General features: G+C 36.3%; 2 protein-coding genes and 1 pseudogene across 4 annotated transcripts; all 3 read right to left on the bottom strand.

The window, feature by feature from the left end:
- Positions 1–435: 435 nt before the first annotated feature.
- Positions 436–6,042, bottom strand: LOC137744152 (putative receptor-like protein kinase At3g47110). Of its 3 annotated transcripts, none has more exons than XM_068484022.1 (4): positions 5,693–6,042; positions 5,399–5,580; positions 1,115–3,768; positions 436–986 (listed from the first exon to the last, which is right to left on the bottom strand). In XM_068484022.1, exons 2-4 carry the CDS (start codon positions 5,413–5,415, stop codon positions 619–621), a joined length of 3,039 nt encoding a protein of 1,012 aa, XP_068340123.1. In that variant the 5' UTR covers positions 5,416–5,580; positions 5,693–6,042; the 3' UTR covers positions 436–618. The 3 variants fall into 3 exon arrangements, with proteins under 3 accessions (XP_068340123.1, XP_068340124.1, XP_068340122.1); XM_068484023.1 differs by having other exon boundaries at positions 1,115–3,763; XM_068484021.1 differs by lacking the exons at positions 5,399–5,580; positions 5,693–6,042 and having other exon boundaries at positions 1,115–4,921.
- LOC137744481 (uncharacterized) lies at positions 5,715–14,712 on the bottom strand (annotated as a pseudogene).
- Positions 14,713–14,829: 117 nt separating this feature from the next.
- On the bottom strand, positions 14,830–15,908 carry LOC137744480 (uncharacterized). The gene is made up of 2 exons (XM_068484284.1): positions 15,740–15,908; positions 14,830–15,467 (listed from the first exon to the last, which is right to left on the bottom strand). The coding sequence occupies exons 1-2, from the start codon at positions 15,906–15,908 to the stop codon at positions 14,830–14,832; spliced, it is 807 nt and encodes a 268-aa protein (XP_068340385.1).
- Positions 15,909–21,295: the final 5,387 nt, after the last annotated feature.

The following is a 21,295-nucleotide window of genomic DNA, read 5'->3' as shown; positions in this document are numbered from 1 at the left end:
AACATGTTAAACACCTTCATATCTACAAGTACAAGCTTAGCTCTATTGTTAGTATAAAGAACCCCCTTGTATAGAAACTCGAAACTGCCAAGTAGACACTGGCAAGTAGAGCAAGTCTGAATATTAAAAGGATTATTAATTTCAAGCTATGAGTTAATCTTCTTTTCTTGGAGCTCTTTAGACTTGCAATTGGGCAGCTTGAGATTAGGAATTCCCCTGCAGAATCTAGTGTTGTCAACAATTGAAATAGCACTTTGATTTTCGAAATCACCTTACACTGATGGTGGTCAAGTCTGATAGGAAACTCAACTCACCATCTTTACAGCTTCCAAGATGATTTTATTGAATGTTAAGGGTTAGGTTATGAATCTTTCAAAAATTTGGAATCTGTCAATGTGAATACTCAACAATTTCGTGGCACAAATTGGACTTTTAATCGATTTGAATATTACATAAAAATACCAAGTACAAGAAGTAGCAATACACTCTTCACACAATGAACCTCATTGGTGATTATTTACATTGCATACTTCCACATCTACTGTGGTAACAAAAAAGCTAGACTTCACTGGCAGTACACGAAATCTCTTTATCACAAAAGCACATAAAAAGAAGTTTCTATCCAAGAAAAGTATTCCTAATTGAATGAAGTTCAGATGCAGCATCATTGATATTCTTTAGTCGATCTGTTGCGGATTTTGCAGAACAAGCAATTCCAATTCTAAATATTGAACTCAAGCACACCTCAACTTTATGAATTCTCGCACTGCATTGATTAGGATTCTCGTTCGTGCCTCCTTGAAGAAGTGGTGCGTCTGCAATCTCAGTAACTCGTCCGGGGAGAGCCATCTTGACAAAATTATGAAGGTTCAAGCTATCACCAAACATGTTGTCAGTGGGTTTCTTCCCTGTAAACATCTCCAACAAGAGAATGCCAAAGCTGTATACATCGCCACTCGTTGACACCTCACTCACCATGCCATACTCTACAATTCAAAATCACAGTTGTGTATAAATAGTTCAGTTTGAATTTTGTAAATTCAATACTCCATAATAAGAAAGGAAATATAATGAAGTATATATCTAACATACATATATATATATACACACACACCTGGAGCTGCATAACCAACCGTTCCTCTTATTCCAACAGAACTTGTCTGACTCTGGATTGCTAAAACATTACTCGTTTCTTGTGAGAGAAACCTTGCTAATCCAAAGTCAGAAACATGGCTAGTCAATTCGTTGTCCAAGAGAACGTTGCTTGGCTTGAGATCACAATGAACTATTGGCGTTTCACAATGATTATGAAGATAATCCAGTGCACAAGTAACACCAATGGCAATTTCTAACCTCTGAAGAAGACTTAAATTCTTGGGTACATGATCTCTTAACTCTTTAGTTCCAGTAGGTGGATGCAGCCACTCCTCTAAGCTCCCGTTGTCCATGAACTCATGAACTAGAGCCTTGAAATCATTACCATGAAAATCAACACTTGAACACACAGTTATAATCTTAACGAGATTTCGATGCCTAATATTTCTCAAAGCTTCACATTCGGCTATGAAACTCTTCGAAGCTCCAAGGCGTAACAAGTTAAACACCTTCACGGCATCATCATCAAGAACTCCTTTGTACACAGACCCAAAACTACCAGCACCAATTAAATTAGCCTCTGAGAACCCGTCAGTAGCTTTGAGTAGAGTAGCATATGACACTTGCAAAATAAAGTTCCCCAAAGTGCTCAATGGAATTTCTTTCATTTTCTTTCTTGAAGAACAAAGAAAGAAATAGGAGAACACCATGGCTATTCCTAGAAGAGCAAGACCAAATACTAAAGGGAGTATTAGTTTCAAGCTACGAGACAATCTTCGTTTCTTGGTCTCTTTAGACTTGCACTTGGGAAGCTTTAAATTAGCAACAGGGCTGCACAAATTAGTGTTGCCAACAACTGAAATAGCACTCGCATTTTTGAAAACACCTCCAGTTGGTACCACTCCCCAAAATTGATTGAATGATAAGTTCAGATTATTCAGGATTCTAAAGCCTTCCAAAAAATGTGGAATTTCACCCGAAAAATTATTGCGAGAAAGGTCTAGATCTTGAATCGCTCTCATTGAACTCATAGACAAAGGAAGGGACCCATTGAAGAAGTTTCCTTGCAAATGCAGGACTTCTAAACTCTCACTACCACCAAGGCTACTTGGGAGTTCTCCAGATAACATGTTATCAGAAACGTACAATTCACTTAGACTTTGAATATTCCCAACCTCCGAGGGAAGGGAACCTGTGAAGAGGTTATTAGACAAGTCCAAACCAACTGATAAGGAGGAGAGTCTAAAAACTTGTTTGGGTATTGTGCCATTAAGGAGATTGTAAGAAAGATTCAAGAATTGCAACCCATGGCATTCCCCCAGGCTTGAAGGAATGCTGCCCTCAAGATAATTTCCATCCAACTGAAGATGGAATAACTTGGTTAAATTTCTTAAGGAAGACGGAATCTTTCCTGATAATTTGTTCATGGTAATTACTAATATTCCAATGTTTGAAAGCTTACCCATGTCAGAGGGGATGTTACCTGTGAAGCTATTATACGCCAAAAGCAATGATTCCAAGCTCACCAGGTTCCCTATCCCAGATGGGATACTTGCATATATTTGGTTATCTTGAACCCAAAACATTTCAAGTTTGGTTGAGAGATTGGATATTGACATGGGCAATGTCCCTCCAAAATTGTTGTTGTCAATCATCAACACTTTTAACTGCGTGGCATTGGTCAAGCCCGAGAGAAAACTTAAGTCACCATCTTTCCCGCTTCCAATATTATTACTTTGAATGTTGAACATGCGGAGGTTGTGAAGCTTTCGGAGATTCGGTACCCGTCCGATTAGGTTGTTAAACCCAACGAAAAAAACCCTCACACTTGTGACGTTGAATATTGAGGGAGGTATGGACCCAGCGAGTTGGTTTGAGATGACGTTGAAGATTTCGAGATTAGGAAGACTTTTGCCAATATCTGATGGAATACTCCCTTCAATTTGGTTTGAGTGCATGGAAAATGTAACAAGGGAAGAGAGGTTATAAATGGAGGAAGGGATGCTACCAGACAACTGATTTAACGCCAATGAGAAGAAGGTTAATTTTTTCAATTGGCCAAGAGAACTGGGGATGTTTCCCATCAAGTTATTAACAACAAGACTTAGGCTCTGGAGAGACGAAAGGTTTCCCAAGGAAGGAGGGAGCTGTCCCGTTACATTATTAAAATTTAATGAAAATTGTTGCAGCTTTGACAGCAATCCAATTTCTGAAGGAATTTTACCCACCAACTTGTTGCGAGAGAAATTCACAAGGATAAGGTTGAAGCAAAATGATATATTATGTGGAAAACTGCCACTAAATGAGTTCATGTCTAATCGCAATACCTGCAATCTACGCAAATTCCCAATTTGTAGAGGAATTTCATTGCTGAAGCTGTTGTTTTGCAGCCGCAGCTCCCTTAGAAAACTTAGATTTCCAATGTTTGGGGATAGTTTCCCTACCAGATTTTGAGATTGCAGGTCCAGTTTAGTGACCCTTTGGCGATGTCGTCGACTGCACGTCACACCATGCCACTTGCAAAAGTGCATTGATTCGTTCCAGGAGCTCATCACGTTGTAATTATGGAGATCTTGCTTTATTTGAGCTTTGACTGCTAGCAGCGTCAGCCTATCCGTCGCATTCCCTCCGAGTCCCAATTGCAGGGAGCTCCAACAGCAAACGAACACTGCACTGAAAAGCAAGTATATTAAGATCAATTTCAAAACCAAAACCCCCATTCCCGATCTGGTTAACTATATAACTAGAGAGAGAAGCAAAAAGAAATAGAGAGATGGGTGTTGAGTTGTGAATTTGGTGAGTTCCATTTGTTGCATGACAAGGAAATTTATATAAGGATATGATCATAGGAGCAACTTACACCACAGTTTCTGGTTCTTGAAATTCAAATATGATAAGGAACACTGGGACCTATTGTCTGGCACTTTCGGTACACCAAGGACCAAGACCATTAAAGCACCTTGAATCCAGAAGCTGACTGGAAACATTTGGCAACCATCCAAAATGAAAAAGCAAATACATAGAACCCTAGACGTCACGCTAGTGTCACTTAATATGAAAGTTACCTTGCAGGACGACCCTAGCTATGAATAGAAATTTTCTCTGTCTCTACGTTTTCTAAGTGGCTGGACTGTGAGATTGCTGATTTTCTCATAGTTCCCCTAGAGTATATCATTGCAAGAAAGCTTGTTGTGGATGCAACCTTTTTAAAAATTGTAACAGTTACTAGTGAGATCAAGCTTTCTTAATTTTCAAACTTCATGGGGGCTCAAGACTCATAAGCATTGACTGAAAATTGTAACATGAAGGTTAAGTCCCCATTAAACACGTTGTCAATGGGTCTCTTTCCTGTAAACATCTCTAGCAAGAGAATTCCAAAACTGTAGACATATCCAATTATTAACGCCTCAATTCCCATACTGTAGGTTATGGGTCTTGAAAATTCAAATATGCGAAGGAATAAGTCCAAGTAAATGATAACTTTGGCTTTTTTTAAGACGATTTCACTAGCTTACTTCCACTATTGGGACCTATTGTCTGGCACTTTCGGTGCGCCAAGGACCAAGACTAATAAAGCACCTTGATTCTAGAAGCGGATTGGAAACATGGCAACCATCAAAAGTAAATGATAACTTTGGCTTTTTTTAAGACGATTTCACTAGCTTACTTCCACTATTGGGACCTATTGTCTGGCACTTTCGGTGCGCCAAGGACCAAGACTAATAAAGCACCTTGATTCTAGAAGCGGATTGGAAACATGGCAACCATCAAAAGTAAATGATAACTTTGGCTTTTTTTAAGACGATTTCACTAGCTTACTTCCACTATTGGGACCTATTGTCTGGCACTTTCGATGCGCCAAGGACCAAGACTAATAAAGCACCTTGATTCTAGAAGCGGATTGGAAACATGGCAACCATCAAAAGTAAATGATAACTTTGGCTTTTTTTAAGACGATTTCACTAGCTTACTTCCACTATTGGGACCTATTGTCTGGCACTTTCGGTGCGCCAAGGACCAAGACTAATAAAGCACCTTGATTCTAGAAGCGGATTGGAAACATGGCAACCATCAAAAATGAAAAAACAAATACATGGAACCCTATATTTAGGTCACATCAGAAGTCACGCTGGCGTCACCTAATATGAAAGTTACACCAGTAGAGAGTCTGTATGTTTTCTAAGGGGCCAGACTGTGAGATTGCTGATTTTCTCGTAGTTCCCCTAAAGTATCATTGCAAGAAAGCTTGTAGGATGCAACCGTTCTAAAAATTGTGACAATTACTAGTGAGATCAAGTCTTACTAATTTTTAAACTTCATGGGGGCTCAAGACTCAAAAGCATTGATTGAAAGTTGTAACATGAAGGTTTAAGTCCCCATTAAACACGTTGTCAGTGGGTCTCTTCCTTGTAAACATCTCTATCTAGAGAATTCCAAAACCATAGACACATCCAGTTATTAATGCCTCACTTCCCATACCATACTCTGCCATTCAAACATAAGAATATATTGTTAGCAAACTGAGAACAAAATAGTTGATTTATGCAAAATTTAAAAAGAAAAAAAAGGATATTGTGGAGAGGATGTGAATATTTACCTAAAACCACATAACCAATCGTTCATGTTATTCCAGCAGAACTTATCTAATTTGTTGAAGCTTTTATAATGGTCAGTTGTGAGAGAAACCTTGCTGATCAAAGTCAGAAACATGTCCAGTCACATGTTGTCCAAAAGAACAGTACTTGGCTTCAAATCACAATGAACTATTGGTGTTTCACAGTGACTATGAAGATAATCGACTAATCGAGAGCACAAGCAACATCAATGGCAATGCTGAGCGTTTGCAAAAGATTTAAACTCTTGGGTGCCTCTCTTGCTTCTTCAATATCAGTCGGTGGATGCAGCCACTTCTCTAAGCTTGCTTTTTCCATGTACTCATAAAACCAAAGCCTTGAAATCATTACCAAGAGAATCAACACTTGAACATGCAGTTATAATCTTGACGAGATTTCGATGCTTGATATTTCTCAAAGCCTCACATCCAGATATAAAACACTTTGCTGCTCCATGGCGTAACAACTTAAACACCTTTACGGTGGCAACCAATGGAGCCGTATCATCAACATCGAGAACTCCCTTGTACACAACCCCAAAACATCCAGCACCAAACAAATTAGCCTCAGATAACCCATCAGTAGCTCTTAGCAGAGTAGCATATGAAACTTGTAAATAAGAGTTTGTTATTGTACTTAAAGAAATTTCTTTCCTTTCCTTTCTTGACAAACAAAGAAACTTGCAAATAAGTGTTTGAGTGTTTGGTGAATACACAAGACTATTTTACCCAACAAAAATCAAGAGAAAGAGAAAGAATACTTACTCCAAGAATGAAGCATATCAATTAACATTCTATCAACTCTGAAATATGTACATGTATGGTCAACTGCAAAGCTCAGCATATAGCTGCTGAGTCCGGGAGGGGCTGGGATCCGACAATGAATATGTTCCATTTCTACCATTGCTTACGCACGTTAAGTTCAGCTGATTCCCTATCTGGCTCGACTGCAAGATTTGTGCATATATGCATATAAAGAACAATATGTCAGTACAAAGCGAATTTATAGTACTAACAAAGTACATTGCAGAAGCAATTTCCTGACACAGAATTTTGCAAGTCATTTCTTAAATTACGTTTCCTTAAGGCATTAGACTAAACGGCATGCCAAACTAGAACGACTGAATGCAACCATGATCATATTAATAAGCAAGCACTTCTGTCTATCAAATATTAAGGCGGAAGTTAATATGCACAGAAAAGTACCGCATATTATCAGACAATAAATATTTTGTGACTTGCAATTCCATTTTGATGTAGGGATACAGCTCAAATAATGACACCAGGAACAGTGGTTGTTTAGATTGACCCCTCGAAAAAGAGTAACCAAGCCAAGAGTATACCTGTCAAAATCATGATTTCTGTCAGAAAATGCCTGCATATACTGATACTACGCAAATACGAGGAAAATGAACCTTTATTTCCAATAACAAAACAACAAAGTACTGCCAGCACATGCAATCCAAAACAGCAAAGTAGAAGCCGCTATCAACAAAGTGATCAATTAGTATTACACAGAGAATAGCGATAACACAATGCCTTCTCCAAACCATTCTGATGAGAAACAATCAGATACAGAGCCTATTCGCAATGAAAATATTACGGGACACATGATATGTACATATCTACACAAAATCCAGTTCTCTGAATTGATAAAAAAAAATGTGCACACGTCAACTGTGGCTACCAGATTCTCACGCAGGGAGTCGAATAGGCTCATGAAGTCAAACAGTTAAATCAGAGATCGAGGAGGAGCTCACCCAACAATCAATAGTATCCAAGAGAGGACCCACAATACGTATTGATACGTCTTGTGTTTAGATTTCACTGGAGTAGTAACACGTCCAGGGGAAGCATTCTGTTGGGTAAGCCATGTAAACTGGGGGCGGATCAAAAACAAAAATCCAAGAAGAAATCCAGAGACAAATACTCCAATATGAGCAAAGTTGTCCACGTGTGGTAGAATTCCCACTGCTAAGGTTATTATGATGATGAAAAGGACAGTAAGCAATGCTGCTAACTGCGGATCGAAATCTGAAACAGTAGATCAAAGGGTTGTGCACATACTATAAAGAGGTGCATCATTGAGTATACAGAATTTTATTTACCTTATTTACATACATTGTCCAATTTGATGTGAGCTCTGAAAGCATGCTTCCTAGTAAACCAAAAAGTGCACCAGAAGCACCAACAGAATACCATATTGAATAAAAAGAGCTGAAAGCAAACTCCCACCAAAACCAGACATGAGATATAGGAAACTAAATCAGAAAAACATTTGAATTTCAAACCCATTAGTTAAAACAGTTCATCAAAACAACTGTACATGATGTAGATCAGCATCAAACTATTATTTTTTTCAATCTTTTCAAATAGACGGCATCTTAAAACATTTCAAAATGAGGCGCCATGTCTACATGTACAGGATATCCAAAACAATCTTTGTTCCCACAGATGTGATGGAAAACTGAAATAATCTCTCAGCTTCTGTGTCAAGCAATTTTATTCTGTCAAATGGAATACTATGTCTAAAACTAAGTTTGAATCCCATCTTCGGTGTATAAACTCTTTTCTTTGCTCACCGCTGAATAAAACGTCCTCTTGTTTTCATCAAACCAAACAACATACCGGTGTAAGTTATAATGCAACCAACACAACATGACCACTACTCTAGGATTACAATTCAATAAACAAATGGATAGAAATCCTCTGTAGATTAATTGCAAGGTAGCTAAAGCCATCCGGAAAGTGTTTCTCTTCTAGATTTATGAAAGAAGTTTTGCACTTGGTAACTAATTTATTATTCTACAACTTATGTCGTGTGCTTTATCCTTTACTACAAACACTTATGGATGTGGCCATACATGCATGAATACAAGAATCAGCATATTGGCAAGCACATGGAAAACTCCAGCACATAACCACATACATGAGATCAGCCGCCATCCCTGGTGTTGATGAACCACTATCTGCACGTCTAGAGCACCCATCTTTTCTAATCTTCAGGATGAAAACACATGAGAAACAAGTTAGATATGCAACTGAGACCTATTGACCCTTATGGGGCATGTCTATAGCTCTTATTTCCAAACAGATGATAGCTTCCTCGCCCTTGTAGTGCTACTTTTAGCAGTTATAGACTTTGGATGATGCATACTGAAATGAGCACATTAAACAGCTTAAAAGAGTGACAAACAAGTCCTTTAAGAATGCACACCCGCTCTTACCAGAGATATTAAGACAAAACAATTTCCATGATCATGTACCATTGGCCTCACAGACCAAGGAAAGTCGAACGAAAACGAAAATTTTGAAACCAAGTCGCTAAAGAACACTAATGTAAAACTTTAACCCTATAACATACTACAGGGGACATGTTGATTAACATAGCATTTCTGATACGCCGACATCAAATAGACATCAAGCATGGCCTGAATGTCACTAAATACCTAAAACCCTCATTACCCCTCAAGCTTCATGCAGGTCAACTATTTTCTTTACACATATATCTAATATAACCAAAATTCCAAATCCACCAAGTCACAAAATTTGCCAAAAAATTTGTAAAAACATAACTTTCACAATTACTCTTGCCTAAAAAGTCTCAACCTTGATTGATCCCACTCTAATTTCACAAAAAAATAAAAAATAAAACCAGTCAAACTATCCAACCCTCCTCGTCATTATTTCACCAAAAACACAAACAAAAGAAACTTACATGAAATGGGACCGCCACTGAGTCAGTTCCCCACAATCCACAACTAAAATTTTCCAAATTTCCACATGCGAGCACCCAACAAATCCCAAAACACAAATTTCAATCCAAAACTGCAAACCCCAACAATTTTAAACACAGAAACTAACAAAAGAGTGAAGCTTTACGTGGTTGAAGACGGCCCAAGAAGTGGGTTTTCCTTGAAGAGCTGAAAGGAGAGGCGATGAGATTTTCAACGGAAAGAACTCCGGATCCCTTCCACCAAATTCACAAGTTCGATCCGGACCCTAGAAATTTGATCCAATCTATTATAGCTTTTATAGTGGCCTGTTTGTAGTCGTTGAATCAAGTTTCAATGACTATGATCTTTGAACTTGGTGGATTTGGTGGAAAGAAGCCGGAGAGGATACATTTCCATTTTCAACCACTCTCACTGCACCACCTGTCATTATCTATTAGTAATATCAGCTCAGATTTTTGTTTAAGTGTGAACTTTGTAAGTTTTTTAGATATTTTCTGTTGTAAATTTTTTTAGGATTTTGTACCATGGGATTAATCCTGACCGTTGAATTTTTCAAAATTTTAATATCAAATGCGCCACAAAGTGCCACGTGGCACAACATCATCTTTTAAATTTCTTTTATCGTTTGAAATTTAATACGTGGCACAACATCATCTTTTAAATTTCTTTTATCGTTTCAAATTTAATGGTCCAGATCAACAAACTATTGAAAATCCAACAGCTGTGGGGTGCCCAAATTGGAGCCGTTTGGTTCACTTTGGTGCACGGGGTTAAGGTTAGCCTTCTGCTACTTGACGTCAGGCCCGTCGTTACTTATTGCCAACGAGCTACAAGGGTAGTTCAACGAGCTTCTTGGAGCCCACCAATTGCCTGCCCAATTTGGCACCGACGGACCATCATTTTTTTGGTCAAGGGCAATTTAACCCAATTGCCTGGTGGATTGGCAAGAATTATGATGAGCATAGTAGAATTTTCAGCAACGGAGTATATATACACCTAAAATAGTCAAGAAGAAGCAGTATAGTGCCCTTTGTTTGAACTTATAATTTATACAAAAGTTTTATTCGAAATAATGTTATATTGTTAGATAATTTTAAATGCAACATTGTCAAACCAATTTTTGGAACGACGGACTACTTAATTTTAAGATCAATTTTAGAGCGACCCCTCATAAAGCTTTACTTATAGTTGTGGGTGGGGTTTTTTTTTTTTTTTTTTTTTTTTGGGGGGGGGGGGGGGGGGGTGGTTGGGTTTCCCTTATTTTTGGGGCTAGCTACATGCACAGTAGACAAGCTACCTTATTTGGAGTTGACATCCTCTTCAAATTTTTGTTTTCGAAGTTCAAGAACTCGGATATCCAGGTAGTTAAAGAGAAGGAGATCTGAACTTGTGGTTTGTGTTAGGAAGATCAGTAGAATGAGCTAATGAGAACCATATGATTTAAAATGAGTGGTTTGGATCTCTGTGTTTGTCGGCTTCGGACACAGAGATCCGGTGAAGGCCTACCCTATTTGGTGCAATTCATTTAACGGGGAGCTTCATTGAATCACAATAATATGCAGGGCTACAAAATGATTGAAAGGAGCTGTCACGCCCCAATCCCGACATACGTCCAAGGATCAACACATGATGTCACCAAGTACCCGTATATCTAACATACCCCGCCTCAATGATATGTACAAAGCATAACTCAAGATTCAAATTGCGTAGTAATTTTAGTATACTTTATGGCTGTATCTAACCTCATTGTTAGACTGCCTACGTACCCTAAAGGGATGAAGCCATTCGTAGTTCACCATTTCAATAAACTCCTATCACCATTGCAAGTCATTACTACATACATGTAATCAGAATAACTAATAGAAACGGTATACTTTCTTTGTATAGCTTGTCTAGGCATATGAGACATATATATATATATATATATATATATATATATATATATATAACTTCAAAACGTGAATCATCAACTTGATTTTGGTTTCAGTATAGGCATGCATATAGACATTTACACTTAATAGGACATCCATTGTATCATTTAAGCAAACAACATGATACGTATAAACGTGAAATACTTAATCGAAAAGTAACCACACCAAATTGGATCTGTCAACTATTGATATCTATACCAGCCATAATAAATTGATCTTGAACTCATAAACATAGTAATGTATTCAATTAGAGAATATGTATAATGTTTGATAATCCATTAATCTTAACCAAGGACCTAGTTCTCAGGCCATACAATAAAATGCAATCCCTAAACTATAACATTCATATAATTATTCGTAACTAGTACACTAGCCCAACCATATCAATGATCCTTAATTATTATTATACAAAAACCAAACTGTTTAGAATGAAATAAAGAACCAACAATAAATCCACAGCCAAAACAAGAGTCATATAATACTCTAAAAATAGCATTGTCCAATCAAATATTCAGCATCAGCATCTGGCGATGCCATGGGAAGAATAAAGAACCATTCAGTAGTTTTAGAACTCTAATTAGCCGCACAAACTTATGCTGCAACACATACAATTTCAGCAATGTTCTTTTCAGTGCATAAAGGGTAGGACAAATATGGCACACAAAATATTCCAACGTATCTGGCCTCGATTATGGAATAACATTAATGCTTATAACACAAACCCAACCCTTAAATTTCTAAAGAGAACCGAATTGAGGTTAGGATTTCAATGTTCTTCCCTATACATGCAACCAATCATGACTACCCAGTTCCGATTCAACTCCTAAACAATGCAAAATATCGAATTAAAATGGGAAACCATGAATTGACCCCAAAACTAAAAGTTAAAACCTCGGGAAAATACTTACGCTAGAGGAGAGCCCACGAGGGGAGAATCATTATTTTCACTTGGGTCGAACCAGATTCCAGCGGGATTGCCCGAAATCAGAGAAAAGTCGCCGGAACACGTAAATATGTTTGGACCTCGTTTTCTTTATGCAATGGTTTTCAAAGGGTGGGTATGGTAAGATTGAAGACGGCCTCGCTACTAAACTATAGCTTCCGACCTCATGTTATTTCGTTATCGTATGAGGAAATTATGATGAAAATAGTTTGGAAGGGATCCCGTGAGTGAAGGAGGAAGAAGAAGAAGAAAAGTTGCTTTCCCCCCTTCTCCCCTTTTCCCTTCTTTTCGTTTCTTCCCGATCCTTCTCTCATCTTTTCTTCTTTTCTTTTTTTTTTTTTTTAAATTATTTTATTCTATCATTAATATTTTATATCTAGTGTTATTATCTTTTCCGTTACTTTAAATAAAATGATTTATACGTGTTTCGTAAAATCTTTTTTTTAGTTCTAATTTTTGCTATGCTTATGATTAGTCGTTCATAATAACAAGTGCTGTTAAAATATACTAATTAATATGTCACACGTAACCGACCAGTAAGTCAATGAAAGTACACATACTCGTTAAGGACATTTTGATCGATTCACATTTAAAAAAAAAAAAAAAATTATGGACAGATTGTAACAGGAGCCCTCCTAAATTCGCCTTTTGTCCAAATTATATGAGGGTGGTGGTGGTGGTTAGAATTAATTCAATTTAACCCCATACGTTTTGGAGGTTTTCATTTAATCTTGCAAACATGCATATTTAAGCCAATTTTATCCCACTAAAAACAAGTATATTTAGTTTTGTTAAGATGATATTAAAAGCAATAACTTACGAGAGTAGAATTTAAACTTAAATATAATAACACGATAGATATAATACCTTACCAATCAACCTAATCTACATTTACGGAGTAAATATATGTATAGATGCAAACAAAATCATGAACATTATGATGCTCAAGTTGGCATGCATCTCATCAGGGTTATATCTATCATTTTAAGATTTTTTTAACAAGTTCTTACTTTTCTTTAGTAAAACCCTTCAAATTTGTGTTAGAGAGTATTCATGTAGATAGTTGTGTTCGAGTAGCATATATGTATCTACAACTCCAATTATGGCACCAAACCTCAACTCGTTTCTCATATTACAGAGCCTATATAAAATTTGATTTCATGACATGCTAAACTGAACACACCCACTTTTTTATCTTAAACATACTTTGAGCAACCATAAGAGAATGCAATGCCTAATCATTTCATTGCTACCATATCAAAAATATTGTTTCATTGCTTGGTTATGTTCAAAATAAAAAACACCAAATATTGGGCGCTTAAAGTTCACAAAATTGTCTTCATCCAAAAAAAAAATTGATATTGACAAAAAGTTCAAATTTCCAAATGATTTCCTTCATATTCTACGGTTTTCAGGTGGCTTTCTTGAATTGTGCACTGACTTGCCTCTTGCATTTTGTTTCACTCTACCCCTTTTTTTTTTTTTTTTCTTTTTTTTTTTTTTAGAGGAAATACTCTACCCCTTTTAGAAACCTACAAACAATAAAAAAAAAAAAACCTGAAAAATTAACAGATGGCATTGGGTTATAAAAGCACACACGAGAAAGGGACAAAGACATAGGTCAAAAGAACTTGCATTAGATGCAGATTGTTCTTGTCCCTGATTTGGTGGGGTTTCACTTCCCATATTTCCTCCAGTGGCATGCTACAAAATGATCAATAAAAGAGTTACACATACATCCGTCTATAAATACAAGACTAAAATTTAAAATACGAAAGTTTCCAGTGAGCACACCATTGCTTGTGTTTGCCCACTTTCAGTAGTTGGTGAGTTATGGCCAATTTCATTTGTCCCACAAGTTTGTCCTCTCCCAGCTTCTCCATAGGCTTATGAGATGATATTCCCCAATTTATAACAACCATATGTGACTAAAAATGCAGATAAGTGAAACCATTAAGCTACTTTTACTTGTGAAGCTTGTCGTTGCCTCTTCCCGCATGTTGTACGATTATGACCTTTCTTGCCACACATTCCACAAGTGACCTTGCTGAAGCACTTAGGCAATTTGATTAAGGTTGATGATGGTTGTGGCTCATCTTGCTCTCTTGCCGTCACCTTCTTTGGCCTACCAGCTTGCTTATGATACTTTGGAGGTGCAACGGGTTGGTGATTTGTAGGTGGCCAAAATTCTTGACTAGGCATGGCATGGATATAAGGAGTGTAGGCTCTCATGTATGCTGCTTTCTTGTAACAAGAATGAACATACTTGTATGGATCGTCCTCCTTTCTATATATTGCAGCAATTCCAGGAGCACAAGGAATTCCAGGGAGATCCCATCTTCTACATGTACATGTGTGTTTTGCTAAATCAACCACATATTGTGCTCCACTCATTTGCTAAATCAACCATATTGGTTTATCTCTTGCTCCCAATATTGCACTATTAAAATACTCGCATAGATTATTCAACAAGATATCACACTTAGATTATGTCCTAAAATAAGATCTGCTTCAATGACATGCTGGTTTGTCATCAAACCAACTTGTAGCCAATCCATCTTCAACTTCCATCTTAGTCATCTCCACTTTAAATCCTGGAATGGTGGTTGCTCTAGCTGCTGACCAAAGAATTTGTTTCAATGCAATGCCAACGTGTGTTTTCTTGAAATTGTTATGTAAGTGTCGAACACAATGTATGTGTTCAGCAGTTGGAATAAGGTCCTTCACAGCTTTTATTAACCCCTTTTGTTTGTCTAACATAAAGACCCAAGCAAGCCCATTTTCAATACCCAAATCAGCGACGAATAGCTCGAGAAACCAAGTCCAAGTTCTTCTATCTTCAATTTCAACAATTGCATATGCTACTGGATACATGCCATTGTTGGCATCTATACCAATGGCAGCAAGCAATTGGCCTGGATGTGGACCTTTAATGTGGCATCCATCCAATGCCACCACTGGCCTACAACCTTCCAAAAAGCCTTTTTTCAATGCTGCAAAGCTTAAAAACAACCTCTGAAACCTAGGCCTTCCTCCTTCCATTTCAGTCTTCGCCAAAATTGTATTGCCAGGATTTCTTCGCTTGAGCTCCTCACAATAATCCCATAACCTTGCATATTGCTCCACATAAGCCCCTTCACTCTTCTTAGCTGCCAATGACCGTGCTTTATAAAGTTGAGCCGGTGTTACATGCAAATTGTATTGTTTATGAACAGTTTGTTGAAATTTTGACACTTCCAATTTAGGATTGTTAAGCAAATCCTCAGCAGACCTATGTGATAACCAAGTCGAGGTGCATAGTCTGAGCTTTTGCTTTCTCGGGTATGTATGGACATCATTGAGTGTCTTCGGTATAAGTCAGAGCTCCCATCTATTTTGCTTGCATAAATCACCCATGGACATCCCTCCTTTGTACACTTACCCTGAACTTTATAACGCTCTCTTATTGGGAATCTTATTTGTCTTCCATTCACACAACCATAATATGTCGCTGCTTGTCTGAACTCTTTTTTATTGGCAAATATCATTGCAGTTCTAAATTGTGGGTTCTTGATATCCAGATCACTTCTAAAAGCAATGAGTTGGCGCATTTTCTTCTTACTTTTCTGCTTCACTGGTTGTTCACCTACAGATGACACTACTACAATATTAGCTTTAGGTGGCGGATGATGGTGGCGGATATTAGAAAAATCATGTCGGATAAATTATATCCAACACCTTATTTAATTAGTAGCGGATATTAGAAAAATCATGTCGGTTATATCCTAAATATATTTAGTGGCGGATATCAAAAAAATCTTGTCGGTTATAACCGACAGTAGTTTTTAATCCTTTTTTTTTTTTAATATTTTTTACAGATTCTGGCGGTTTATAAGTTAATGGTGGCGGTTATAACCGACATAAATTGACTATTTTATTATTTTACTTTCTGGCAGTTATTATTTTAGTATTCTGACGGTTATAACCGACAGAAATTAAAATTTTATTATTTTAAAATGTTATATTGATTAAAAATAAATAAATAAACACATATTTTAAATATTTTTTTTCCACTCATGACCCTATAGTCTAATGAACCCAATTCCCACGAGCCATAAATTTTCTGAGAGAATAAAACAACAGACTACAATCTGAAGCTCTATCATTTTTGTAATAAGGATTATGCTCCTTCATAGGCAAGCAACAAGATACAAAGAAATTCAAACAATTTTTTTCAATGCGTCACAGCACATTGTCTGACACATAAACACACATGAACATCTGGTGTACTCTATCATGTCTTATTTTATTATTTTAAAATGTTATATTGATTAAAAATAAATAAATAAACACATGTTTTAAATATTTTTTGTTCGCTCATGGCCCGGTCGAATATAACCAACATGAACAAAGCAAAATATTGGACGGCCGCTAGAATAATCTCTTAATGTTTTTTTTTTTCCAATTTTTTACACATGGTATCTCGGAGAATATACGAACATATTTGACGGTTGGATCTTTGAAACTAATTTTGTAGAATGCATATTCTATCAAATTGATAGATTTAACAAACACTTAAGAGTTAATGTTATACTTCCATTAAATATAAAATAACATTTATCCACTAGTGTAAATATTTTAAATTGAAGATCAAATTCTTTCATTGCATTCTTATAAGATCGAGGAGTGTAGCTGTAAAAAATCATTAAAATAGGAGCTAAAATAACCGTTAAATTGTGATTTTTCGTTTATAACCGTCGAAAACTTTTGTTCTATTACCCAATCTTTGAATGTTTGTTTTTTGTGATTTTTTACGTATGCAATCTCGGAGTGTGTACAAATAAGTTTGACGGTTGAATCGTTAAAAAACGTTTCGTAGAATGCGTATCGCATCAAAACGGTAGATTAAACAAACACTTAGAGTTAATGTTATACTTCCCCATCAAGTATAAAATAAGATTTTGTGGTATCCACTAGTGTAAATATTTTAAATTGAAGATCGAATTTGTTCAATGCATTCTTATAGGGTCGAGGAGTGTAACTATAAAAAATCATCAAAATCGGAGCTGAAATAACCGTTAAATTATGATTTTTCGTTTATAACTGTCGAAAACTTTTGTTCTGTTACGTAATCTCTGAATGTTTGTTTTTACGATTTTTTACGTATGCAATCTTGAAGTGTGTACAAATAAGTTTGACGGTTGGATCGTTGAAAAAAGTTTCGTAGAATGCATATCGCGTCAAAATGGTAGATTAAACAAACACTTAGAGTTAATATTATATTTCCATTAAGTATAAAATAAGATTTTGTGGTATCCACTAATGTAAATATTTTAAATTGAAGATCGAATTCATTCATTCCATTCTTATAGGCTCGAGGAGTGTAGCTGGAAAAAATCATCAAAATTGGAGCCAAAATAACCGTTAAATTGTGATTTTTCGTTTATAACCGTTAAAAATCATCAAAATTGGAGCCAAAATAACCGTTAAAAGAAGATAAAAACTTTCAATTTCTCATCTTCATATATAAAATGTTAAACAAGAGACCTTGTCCCAATCTAATCCGCCCTTTGTAAACAAACCAAATCATGTTGATTTATGTCATCTTTTATTTGAGATATAGATGGGAGTACTTTGTATCCCAGTAGGACTTTTTGTAATCCAATATGTTTATAAGCTGTCAATGGATGAATATGAGCTACGACTTCTATAATTCAATTTCCTTGTTAGTTTTCTACATTAAACAAAACACATGAAGACATTAATATAAAACAAGTAGTCGACATTCTACACACAGACAGTATCTAAAGTTGAGGAGTGAATCGACTGTAGCTTATCTACAGTCAATTCTTTGCCACTTGATTTTACTTTGTTTACGTCACTACCATCAAATTGGGGCTGGGTGGGTTAGTGTGTTTTGGGGGTTGGGTTACTTTGTTTTGGGCCGCCCATTATGTGTTTGATGGGCTTTCCTAGATTCTTCATAAGGCTGCCCTTAGGGTGCTAAAATGACGGAAATATCTATCTGGGGTTAGGATCACGCGGCTGAGATTGAAGGGCTGCAGGGCACTTTTGTCATCTTAATTTTGGGACGGATTCGGATTGATGGGTAGGGGATTCTAGAGCAGACAGACGGATTCGGTCTGGAGCTCCTCCAATGGGAGATTGGAGATGATAGGCTCCAAAAGCTCTTTGTTGACTTTTCAAAGCTAAACATGATGATACGTCGGGGACAGAGGTAGAAGACAAAGGCTTTCGATTCGTTCTCGAAATTCTAGGAAATAAATTGCTTGATGCCGCCATCGTTGTCACCACTTATCCTCCCTCTTCCCTATGAATTAAAACTACAAATTAAGAGCTAGCATATGAGATTTGATTTGATGGGTTGAGATTTGCAACCAGTTTGCAAGGTCTCCAACAACTCCTTGGGCGAGATCCAAGCTTTGCAGTTTGCACCTCCTTAAAACCATCGCCGATAAAGCTTAAAATTTCCTCCAACCCATCTTCAACCATTAGATTAAAATAAGCTTTGCGGAAAATATATATATATTTATAGGCTAGATCCCTTTTAGAAATTAAGCCTAACTTAAATTATTTTGGACTCATCAAATTGTCATATTTCAAACATTTTATTTTTATTTTTTTATTTATAATCTAACGGCTGTGACTTAATAAGATCAAACCTAAAGATTAAAAAAGATTTAATGGCCCAAAATTAAATCTAACGTTTAAAATAATTTCACTTAAAACTTTATAATACCTAAGTATTTGTATGATTTTTAATTATTTACCAAATTTTTAATATTTTTATATTAAAATGTTCATAAAAATAAATTACGATAAACTACATAAATTAAATCATTATTTAATAATTGTTGGCTAAAATTTTAAGTCATATCCATTGAAGGAGAAAAGCAGTTTCTGAGTTATAATTTAAAATTTTTTGGCTTAAATTCTTAAGCTTTATCCCCATGAGTTGGAGATGGTCTAAAAAAACATAAGAGCTTTGCGATTAGACCTGACATCCTTGTCGTGCTTTTCATGTTCGTGTCGTTTTCGTGACATACTTGATATTTTAATGGGTCGTGTCGTGTAACACCCGTTAATATAAACGGGTAATATGACCCGACCCGAAATTGACCCGTTAGTATATGACTCGACCAGACCCGTTAAAGAAAATATATTTTAAATCAATAATTAATGAAAATGAAAACATAATTTGACAAAAAAAAAATGAAAAACATAATACTAAATTAGTATATGCATACTATATCGTTACAAAAATATTACTTCACAACATAAAAATAAAAAAATAAAAAAAATAAAATAACATTTGTCTTTCAAGTATTACATACTCCAAAATAAGAGCCTAATTAAAACATTAGTACATCATGAGCGTTTATATGGGATTTCACAAGTTTCAGACTTGTACATTCATGATCATAAACTTTGTTTATTTTGAACTCCCTTAAAAATAATATTCATGAGGGTTTGTGACACACCCCTACCCGGAATGTCCACTAGGACTCTGAATCGAGCGATGTTGGCTGACATCTGGAAGGTGACGAAGCTATAAAGTGTAGTGATGTAGAAAATGTGAATAAATTTAAATCTAAAAGTGCCTAAAAACAAGAGTGCGCTGGTGAGCGGGAATGAACCCATTTCACATGTGATGTCAGAGCATAAGTAATGTACAGTAGAGTGAATTGAGAATTATACCATCAGAGGTAGTCTCCAATACCAGATTTTTCAAGCATCCTCGTTGATACAAAAGTTCAGCTGCTAAACCTGGAGGGATGAAAATCAAAGGTGACTTGGCCTAAAAATAAAAGTTTTATAAAAACCTTTTCGAAAACATAATAACCCCTCGCTGTAAAAGAAGTATAGTTTCCAAAATATACATACTACGTATAGTATAAAAATGCTTACCAAATGTAGCAATATTTCAAGGATGCCATACGTCACAACTTTCGTAAATGAGTATATGACATCCGTAATCACATATTTTTGCATAATTAAACATATCACATCGAATGCTCATTGACAGATGCTGACACACGAGTTCATGTAGAGATATTCTGACATGAACATGATTGTGTGTAATAATGATATATTCTCAAGTACTACAATCATGTGAAGATTGACGCTATGCGCAACACATACGAGTCGGAGTTGCTTATTGCAACCTATACGACAGGACTGGCACCTACAATGGAACCAAAGTGTGCGTATGGTGCGATGTGCACATACACGTGAAAGACTAATCATGACCGGGCAAGTACTAACACCGGTGCAACAATGATGAGCAAATAACTTAAATATAAGCATGCCACAACAATTCAACAATTCTAGTCAATATATATTACTATTCATGACCATAAATATGATTAAGGCATCCCGTAAGATTTATAATGCTTTCCTAATTCTCTCTGTTACGCCATTTCCTATAGACATTAATTTACTTACGGCAATCATATAGAAAATTCATGATTAGATGTATACATGGAAACTTAAATAAATGTGTATATACCAAAGAAAAGACGAACCCCACGGCAAAAGCAAGGAGCATCGCGATACGCACAAAAATTTCAATAAAATTAGCTCAGATGCCTCGAGAAGACTTGTAGAAAAAATTCTTTTTAGGTTTTTCCGTAACAAATGGTCCATTTATTGATGGGTGGAAATTCCTTGCACATAATTAAGGGAGCCAAATCATGTTGTAGAGTCAAACCCGCCTCGTAGCATCGAGAGTCCTTGCAATGTGTTTCGCCTAGAAACAAAACCATTTATGTAAATACATAACGTACTAACATATAAACGCGTTTTCGTACAAACTACAGCTACTAAAGGAACTATTTTAAAATGATTGAATTTTGGAAAACGAAAGGCGAATTTGGGTTTGGCACGTCAAGAAACCTGAGGAGAGACCTTGGGTTCCTCCACGTGCCGCACATGTCGACCATTCCACACATCCACACGCACCCACGTGCCATCGAGT

Source organism: Pyrus communis, chromosome 9 (assembly GCF_963583255.1).
Source record: "Pyrus communis chromosome 9, drPyrComm1.1, whole genome shotgun sequence".
Classification (NCBI taxonomy): Eukaryota; Viridiplantae; Streptophyta; class Magnoliopsida; order Rosales; family Rosaceae; genus Pyrus; species Pyrus communis.
This window is presented reverse-complemented; position numbering and strand designations above follow the sequence as displayed.